General features: G+C 37.0%; 1 protein-coding gene across 2 annotated transcripts; it reads left to right on the top strand.

Annotated features, from left to right (window-relative positions):
- The first annotated feature begins 1338 nt into the window (after nt 1-1338).
- Nucleotides 1339-8164, top strand: LOC127159155 (uncharacterized). Of its 2 annotated transcripts, XM_051102058.1 has the most exons (4): nt 1339-1465; nt 4515-4555; nt 4673-4990; nt 5576-8164. In XM_051102058.1, the coding sequence occupies exon 4, from the start codon at nt 6453-6455 to the stop codon at nt 7683-7685; it is 1233 nt and encodes a 410-aa protein (XP_050958015.1). In that variant the 5' UTR covers nt 1339-1465; nt 4515-4555; nt 4673-4990; nt 5576-6452; the 3' UTR covers nt 7686-8164. The 2 variants fall into 2 exon arrangements, with proteins under 2 accessions (XP_050958015.1, XP_050958014.1); XM_051102057.1 differs by lacking the exon at nt 1339-1465 and having other exon boundaries at nt 1478-4555.
- Nucleotides 8165-10069: the final 1905 nt, after the last annotated feature.

The raw sequence follows: 10069 nt of genomic DNA, 5'->3' as shown, positions 1-10069 counted from the left end.
TGTTGTCTTGGTTTGAATGCAAGCTGTTATGCCAGATCACAGCACTTTAATTATTTTGGAGTTGTTTCTGAAATCACTTTCTGAAATTAGGCGTTGTTTCTGCATTATGTACCTTGTAATACAGCGGTACGACCAGCAGAGGGAGATAATTTTGCATTTAGCTGGGCCAATGGCATAGCGCAGGGGTCTCCGATGTTTTTTTTTCTCCACGGACCGGTTACGGTTTAAAAATATAGGGGGGGTTACTTTCACTTTCTGTATGGTGAATTGACTGAAGTTAAGACGTTCACCGGCATAACTAATGTGCAAAGTTTTACGTTGCTTGTGTGATATCGGTTCGCCTTCGTGGTTTAAAACAGAAATAATAATATAATATTATTTAATATAATGTGCTGTCTGAAACACGTCTCTATGCTTGGGCGCGCTTTGGGTGTGTGCAAGAACAGAGCATAAGTAACAAATTCTGTTTCGTTTCTGTTTCGTTTCCTCTTGTGGTTTTAAATAGCTTGAACGTTGAAATTAGCAAATGTATCTGCAAATTATATGCTGAATGGTGGGGTCTGGACGTATCACGGATCAACTGCGATCCGTTCAAGCCCTAATAGGCTATATGACAGATCAGAGCAATCTTTTATTCACTAATTTAACATGAAATCATCAAATTGCTACTCCATATCAATCGCATACAACGAAAGTACAGAATGAGAACAATCATTTACGCGCAATAAATAACAGAGCATCATATCTATACAAATTTTCCCCAGAACGTTCTCGCGACCCGGTAGAAGTTCTTCTTCCACGGCCCAGTAGGTTGCGACCTGGTGGTTGGGACCTCAAAAAGCATCTTACACACTTTACTCCACACCTACCGTGTTGGGGGAAAATGCTTCATCTTGTTATTTACGAGGTCAAATAATTTATGGTACTAAAGGCTTTTGACGGGAAAAAAAATAACAGAGATTGAGAGGGGTGGACAAATGGGTGGCCAAGTTTATACAGCATCATGATGAGGAATTTCAGGAGTCATTCTAAGCATGTTCGATTTAGATGATTCATTCTAAAATACTGCACATGGGTGGCCAGAAACATTTGGGGTTGTGGCTAGAACAACTCCGGCTGGAAACAATGCAGTTAAATTGTCTATCGTCTACACCTACCCTAAACCTACCCCTTACTATAATAATATTGTTACTGCGCTAGGCTTGTTCGAGATGCATCAGCGCTGCGCATGTATGATATCAAAGTATCGTGAGAGCAGTTCTAAAGCGTAAAGTGTCGTTTTCTCTCCAGTCGCTCTCGCGGTACTTTGATGTCATAGGCCAATCATTCTGCGCAGAGCCGAGGCTTTGCGAACTAGCCTAAAAATACGTTAAAATGTTGATGTGCGCATGCCCAGTAGCCGCATCCGCATGGCATGCAACATGCAGCTTGTTGTAACACTGTATCTTCCCAAGATGAATGTGAGGTAAGCCTTGTATACAAATGTAAATAAATAACGAGAACGTTATTTGTGGTTATTCGTTACTTGTTTTCCCTTTTTAAAATCAATATTTCAGCTCGATGTATCCTTATGGTTTACAGGTAGGTTGTCTCTCTGATGGTGGCCGAAATGTTACATGATTCGCAAAAGTTTCGAAATCGAATTCAATTTGTTTCAAACCAGTGAGCGCGTATGAAACTGCCCTAAATAGTATTTAAATTTACACATTGTACACATTGTAGTATGCACATTGGGACGCAGGCCGAGACTTCGTTACGCCATAGTTTTGAAATTTTAATGATGTCCACTAGTGACTGACATGTCCACTTTCAAATGCGTTTGTTAAATTAAGGTCTTGTGTTGTAGAGTGCACGCTCGGTACCGTCGAGAATTCGCGCGATCGGTAAAACGAAACCGAAAGTAAAACGCCCAAGCATATTTAAAAACAATTTTAATAACCTGCGGTTAGAGATCAGTTCCTCCAAAAGTTTGGAAACGCCCTAAGTGGGGGTTTGGACAATATTGGCATGAATCCTTTTTAATTTGTCATAATTTTGCACTGATAACACAAACCACCAAAACATATTTTACTACATAAACAATTTATACATAGAAAAAGCTCGATTCATCAGAATATCCACCATTAGCAGCTATTACAGCTCTGCATAATCTGGGGATCCGAGCTGTCAGTTTATTCAAACATTGACTTGATATATTACTCCAAGCCTCCTGAAGGATTGCCCAAAGATGATTTACACTGGTTGGACCCTTCTCACGGACATCACGGTCCTCCCATAGTAGCTCAATTTGGTTGAGGTCAGGTGACTGGGGAGGCCATTCCATGACAGTCATGATGCCAGCTGACTGTTTCATCTCCAAATAGGATTTGCACAGCTTGAAAGTGTGCTCGGGGTCATTGTCTTGTTGGAAGGTGAAGCCGTGACCAATAAGACGCTGACCAGAAGGAACAGCATGTCGTTGCAAAATGCTGTGGTATCCATGCTGGTTCGATATTCTTTGGACCTGATACAGGTCACCAACTTTTCCTGCTCCAAAACAGCCCCAGACCATCACTGTCACCTCCATGCTTCACAGTGGGTGTGATACAGGCATCTAACATCTTTTCACCAACACTGCGTCTCATGTAAAAACGTCTCTTTGACCCAAAACTTCAAATTTGGATTCATCTGCCCGGAGCACCTTCATCCAATCATCTGCTGTCCAGTTTCTTTGCTTCTTTGCCCACTGCAGTCTCTTTTTATAGTTGTTTGATCTATGCAGTGGTTTCTTAGCTGATATCCGGCCATGTAGACCTGCTTGTTGGAGTCTCCGATGGACAGTAGTACATGACACTGGTACATCACGTGCACTGTTGAGATCAACTGTCAGCTCTGGACAAGTTAGGCATCTGTTGGGAAGGCTGGACACACTCTTACATATTTGTCCTCACTAGAAGAGGTACCTCTTGGTCTTCCACTCCTCTTTCTGTCTTTATTGGACCCAGACTTTGCCTTTCGTTCCAAGCAATATATCTCACATTGAATAACCTTCATTCCATGATGTCTTTATAGAGGTGTCATTATTCATTTCTTTCTTTCTTCCTTCTTTGTAAAAACGAAATTGTGTTTTTTGAGGAAAACATTTCAGGATTTTTCTCCCTCAACTTCAAAAATCATTTCAAAATCATCCTACATCGCTGCAGAAGTACCGACCCAGTCTTTGCAATGTGAACATGCAAAGAAGATCAAACACCCTTAACAAAAAAGGTAAAACAGTGATATAGGGTAAGTTGAGGGAGAAAATATGATCAGAGTTTTTCGACATACGCTAACTTTCTTGAGCCAGAATACACAGTTCAGGGAGAGCAAGACAAGACGAGCGTTGGCATTGAAAAGTATATAAATTGTATTTTTTTTTTTTTTTTTTAAATGAAAATAACCGATTGTTTTGCTAGATAAGACCCTTCTTCCTCGGCTGGCATCATTTACAATCACATTTGGGATCGTTTGAAGTCGCATATAAACTGCATTTTGGAAGTTAAAACTCAGGGCACCATAGAGGTCCATTATATGGAGAAAAATCCTGAAATGTTTTCCTCAAAAAACATAATTTCTGTACGACTGAAGAAAAAAAGACATGAACATCTTGGTTGACAAGGGGGTGAGTACATTATCTGTAAATTGTTGTTCTGGAAGTGGACTTCTCCTTTAAGATTTGAAAATCATCCAGTGTGTGGCCATCCTAACAGAGGCTTTAAGAACCTCAACAGCAAGTGTGCAATGCTCGTTTTGAGTTATGTTATGTTATGTTATGTTATGTTATGTTATGTTATGTTATGTTATGCACACTTGTCACATGATGTGACCTATTGCTGTTAGAGCTTACCCAGACTCTGTGCTGTATGGTCATGGCTAGTGAAATCACAACTGTGTTATTGTATATTGTAATATGTGTATGAATTTTAAAGACATGCAGCTTTTCGTCCAGTGTGCGAGTCTCTTTGTTGTCCTAATGTTGGAGTCTACTGGTTGAAGAACATCATTTATGTCACCATAGTTGGTTATCTTAGTGACTGAGGGTTAATTACAAACTCTGATAATGATAATGAGACAATTTTTCAAAGTAAAAATGACATGTGGCCAATATGGTGTCCCATATTCAGGATTTGTTCTCTGTATTTATTGCATTTAAAGCGCACATACACAAGAGAGTAGTGAACAAACTCACATACACCGTTAACACACACCTGACATTTTTGGAAATGTCCACAACCATTCCCAATTCCATAGCCTGTTGTGCTTATATTTACAAAGGGTGCCAATATTTCTGGAATATTGGAATATTATCTTCGCCACAAGGATTGCTTATGGTTTTGAAGTCGTGCACTTCTCTGGTCATGACTGTCATTGAAAGCTCAAATGTATGTCTAAAACAGAGCTCTAAGCTCATAGATGTAGATGAGAAATGCAGTTGTTGCAAGTAGCCTGTGTTTATCATATACCAGTAGTAACTTTGCCTTTGCTAATTTGTGCAGATGCTGGGTCATTTATTTTCTACTGCACCTGACAGGCAAAGGTTAGTATTCACAGACCTCAGTTAAGATATTTGTTATCTGTTGATGTGTTCTATGTTTGGTTCAGCTTGTTTTGTTGTTGTTTACCTCCTAAAGTAAAGTTATAACTCTTTTCCCAGTGTCTCTGCAGGACTCTGCAAATGAATTTAATCGTGTTGTTGGAGACTCCGTCACCTTGCCATGCATAGATGAGAATCAACAGCCAAGTATTGATGTTTTGTGGCGTTTCAATGGAAGCATAATTGTGTTAAATATTATAGATGGCAAACCGTTGTTGAACGTCCAGAACGAAATATTCAGTAATCGAACAGAAAGTTTCCCTTCAGCGTATGCAAAGGGAAATTACTCAATTAAGCTAAACGATCTGCAGTTGAATCATGCAGGAAGCTACATTTGTGTTTTAAAGGAGGTAAAGAGGATGCAGCTTTTTGTCAAAGGTACATGGAATCCTTATTTGATCAGTTCTGATTTTAAATTGCACTATTTTATATCTACACTCATAAATTTGCTTCTCTCTATCAAGTGTGCCAGACATAACCTGAAAATTGAAGCCAAAACATTTTGATCGCCCCCCTGGTGGCTGGCGGCAGTGTAGTTCATAAACCCTGCCCTCTCTATGTAAATGAATGGGACATGAGGCTAGAAACTAAATAATCAAATTACACTTAAAATAAAGTTTTCCCAAAGATGGTTTCCATCATTTTAGGTAGTTCTTGTCACATTAATGTATGTTCAAGTGTTCGTTTTCCAAAAAGTTTCCTTTTAATTAGTTATTTGATTCGTGATTATGATCTTGCAGTTGGGTCTGTTGGAGTTTGGGTGTGACTTTGACACCACAGCTCCACCTCACGACTGCTACTGCACAGACTTGGGCTCCAAATAAGTCACTACTGCGCAGACGTACTACTTACATACTGAGATGTTTTGGCTTCAATTTTCTATAGTGGAAAGAAGTAGAGAAGTGTTGTCCATCTTTATTTTTTTTTATGTATGCTCTCTACATTATACCTTTTTTCTTACAGAAAAGCCAGAACCAACTCAAAACCCAAAAAACTCGTGCATTGAAACAGAGTCACTGAAGATAATAATTGTATTAACTGCTACACTGGGATTTACTTTGCACCATTTTTGAAATTTGCTTCCAGTGCCTGTTACATTTGGTAGTATTTAGTAACAGTAACTACCTGGGTTTGCTTTTGACACCTGGACTGTGCTGTTGACCTGGGTTCCATGGAAATGTTGAGTCTGTTTCCATGAGAGTCATCTACTCAGGTATTTTTTACCAAACTTGAAACTATGACTGTGTCATATCGTTGTTTTATGTCAATTTTCATCCGTGTTTTTGCCATTAGTGTGCTTGGTCCTTTAACCATTACTTCATTCTGTATTGCAGTAGGCGGTTGTATTCGCTGTTACATTTGTTTGGTTTGCTTGTATGTTAGATTTACAATTACAATATGAAATAGTTACAGTATAGGAACTTAACCCTCAAAGACCGATACAGTCGAACGTGGCTAAAAATGACTATTGTTTTAAATATCTTAAATATCATATAACTTTTGAACCGCTCATCCAATCTGAATGATTTAAAAAGTATCACAAAGCTGAGATCCTCCGCTCTGATATTCAGAGGCTCCATAGTGAACATTTGCTTCCTTTAGCCAAGCAGGAACAATTGATGATGCTTAGTCCCACCCCCGTGCCCAGATTGATTCAAACTGTCATCTATTCAACCAATAAACAGTTTTTGGACTTTTGAACCACCGATTAGCACGCTTCTTTGGAAATTTGAGCAAACTCAAAGGGAAAGTACATTGTGTGTGCATGAAAACAAACACAAAATAGCACATTTGCATGACAACACTCTCTGAAAAAGCATAGAAAAACTCAGGACAGAGCATGTTGACACAAAACAAAACAAAAGCAAGGATTCAGTTAGCTAATGACACTGTTTTGTTTTTAAAGGATGCCTCTCAGGTTGCTGTAGCATTAGACACTATTAAGCCCTTTTCTAAAGCGTCAGGTCTTTGCCTCAACATTAACAAATGTGAGCTGCTTCCAATTGGTAATTGCCTGGAATCTTCAGTTAGTAATATTCCTGTAAGAGAGAGTGTTACTTATTTGGGAGTTAAAATAATTAAAGACAATAAAATTAGATGCTCCTCCAATTTTTTCCCGATTATAGAAAAGACACGTAAGGTGTCAAATCATTGGTTGCAAAGAGATTTAACACTCAAAGGCAGAGTTCTGCTCTCTAAGGCAGAAGGCATCTCTCTATTATCATATGCTGCTCAATCGATTTCTGTGGATAAACACACATGTAAGCTAATTGATGGCATGTTGACAAAATTCCTGTGGAAAAACAAAATTAATTATATTAAGAAACCTGTTACATTAAAAGAATTCAGGGTGCTTACTAGGGCCATACCTGCAGGTGTACATATGCTTTTTAAAAGCAGTGTATGGACAACAGCACTTTATGTCGATCCTCCTAGACCTGAACATACCTCAGTTGGCTCTATCTGTTTCTCTGGGCTTAAACCTAATAACTATAAGATTAGATCCTTGTTTTTAAATAAGAGTATTTCTTTACCTGCTGTAATTTTCTACTGGAACAGTATCTTTAATAATGTAAATTGGTCTCACATTTGGTCATTACCTCAGAAAGTTCTCCTTTCAAATAAGGCTAAGGAAATCTCATATAAATTAATCCATAGAGTTTATCCTACAAAAGAATTTCTACAAAAATGTAAAATAGATACTGATTTAAAATGCACTTTTTGTGAATGCTCCAGTGAAACAATCTCTCATCAGTTTTGGTCCTGTCAATACATCCAGCATTTTTGGAATAATGATGGTAATATTTTAAAAACATTTTCCTTATCTTATAGACATGACATTTTGGGTTATTTTATTAAAGATCGCTCTTTAAAGGACGTTTGTTTTGTTATAAATTTTATTTTATTTTTATGTAAATTTCACATTCATAAATGCAAGTTTACAAAGTGCAAACCTCTTTTTTTAGTCCTTGAAAAAGAGATTAAAATGTATATAGATGTGATGGCAAAATCTAAAAATAGTAAAGCCGTTAAAATGATTAATATATGCTCATCACTTAACATTTTCACATAAAATAATGTAATGGTGCTAATCTGCAAAGTATATTTCTGTATTAACAATTCATTGTAATATATAGAATGTAAATATTTGTGTAAGATATATTTGTCGGTAAACTGCTTATGTACCCTCTCTTGTTTTTTGTTTGTTTGTTTGTTTGTTTGTTTTGTTTTGTTTTGTTTTGTTAAGCCAGCGGATCGATCCATTTGACAGTTATATTATGGTAATTCTTCTCATATAGTTTATGAAGATCATTTGCACTATTTTTTTCTGTTGCACTCTGTATATTTTCTCTCATTTTGTGTGTAGTTTGTGAATCATTTGCTCTGTTTGTATATTTGTTGCACAAGACCAGTTTTCACTACTTGCTGCACTGTTTGCATTTGTTGCTCAAAATATTATTAAAATATTTTACTGTCTTTTTTATTACATAATACTGTTTCCATTTACTTTACTTTCTAAACATTTTTGAACACATCTATATTGTCAATAAACTAAATAGACCTCTTTTTCACTGAAAAGTGCCTATACCAATATTGTAATACATGGCTATAACTTGTATAAATTGTAATTAAATGGTTTAATTGGATACAAAATCCGGGCTTACAGTGTGGAAAGTTGTAATTGTTACATGAATTTGGAGTGTTTTTTCACTGGTTACCTACCCTGCATAAAATTTGACTAGCAGCTGTATAAAGCCAACAAATATGAATTCCAGTCACTGAATATAAAATATAATTTGGGGAGTATTTGTGTGCAGAGTTTGTTTTAAAGAGTTGCCTTTTCACCTCTTGCATTATTGTCAACATACGTTCATAATGGCATTCCATGTGAAATTATATTCATTGGCAAATAATAGGATTGCAAAAAGTGGGTGTTACAGAATGAAATTATGCTGTTAAAGGATATAGGTAAAATAAATTTTATAGCAGTGGTTCTCAAACTTTTTACATCAAGTACTCTCTTTCCAAGTACCACCATAATGACCAACATAAAATACAGAAGCTTATAGGCCTAATTATTCTGCTACAGCTATTCACGGTTAAGAAACGAGGTATAGTTTTATTTCTAGAAAAAAAAATTATATTTTCGCCCACTTTAAACATTGTAAATACAGTTTGAAAATTGATGAACTTTTATAATAGTTTATAGTTGTGTGTTAACGAAGTGGTTAACATTCAAACAGTTTATCAGTTGTATTATTTGTGGTTTGAATTTTGTGAACGGGACTTTTGCCGGGCTTCTGATGTTTTCACTTTCGAATTCGCGATCTTGTCACATTTTACAGGAAATGATCTGTTGTCTGTTTTGCTTATGTCTATGCACCATTCACCTTTTAAAAGTAAAACAAAAGATGGGTTCGTTGTTATTCTTACTTAAAGCGAACAACAACAATAAAACAGTAGTCTACAATGACAAATTTGATTGCATAACGTTTATTAACAAAAAGATGAGGCGTGGCATACACCACATGCTGTATACACCACTGACTAATACATTGCAGAGCATTTAGCAAACACTAAGGAATCAAGTAAACGTAAAAATAAATAAATAAATAAAGCATCCATAGCATAACTGGAAACAACAAAAATAACAACAAAAATAACATAACGTATACAACAAAGATAACAGCTTTTCAAAATAAAACAAAAAGAAAAGTGAAACTATACTGGCTGTCTGACGGTGCTTGCATGTTTTTTTTTTTGTTTGTTTGTTTGTTTGTTTGTTTTTCTTCTTCTTCTTCCTCTTCCTTTATGGTACTTCAGCTTGAAAATCAAATCATTTGAGTCATTTTTTGCCGCCCTGCGGTTCGCGCTCGTGCTGACCCAGCAAGTAAACCAGGCTACACCCCAATCGCTCGCACTGAAAGCGCCTCTCTTCACGTGATCAGTGAATTCTGACTCCTGCTTCAATGTGCTGCGGTTCTGCAACGCGCGCTGCATGGAGCAGACGCTTTGGAGCAACGCAGACCATGCTGTCCCACAAACGCGACCACCTCAAATTTTATCTCGCACTTTTTCAAAAAAATTGGCGCAAGTCTAGACCCAGTTAATTTATATTTAATTCAGTGGTTCCTCTCCGTGCCACTAAAGGCATCCCGCGTACTAGTATTTGTAAGGTGCAGCTTATGCTCAACTGTAATTTCACATTTTCAGCATGTCCTTTGACAGCACCTGCTGGTGGGGTCCACAAAATGCAATACAGATTTTCTCACAACCCTTGATTTGAGTATTTGTGAATGACATTTTGATTTTTTTGTTAAATTATATACGAAGAGTTCAGATGCAAAACTAGCTAAATCCACCTGACGTATTTCTTTAAAATGAGAATTTCTTTCTGGATACTTTGTATAGGTTTCTACGTACTGGTACTTCTGATTGGGCTGAGGCTGGAATTTA

This window comes from Labeo rohita, unplaced genomic scaffold (genome assembly GCF_022985175.1).
Source record: "Labeo rohita strain BAU-BD-2019 unplaced genomic scaffold, IGBB_LRoh.1.0 scaffold_195, whole genome shotgun sequence".
Taxonomy (NCBI): Eukaryota; Metazoa; Chordata; class Actinopteri; order Cypriniformes; family Cyprinidae; genus Labeo; species Labeo rohita.
The sequence above is the reverse complement of the archived record's forward strand: the minus strand, read 5'-3'. Positions and strand labels throughout refer to the sequence as shown.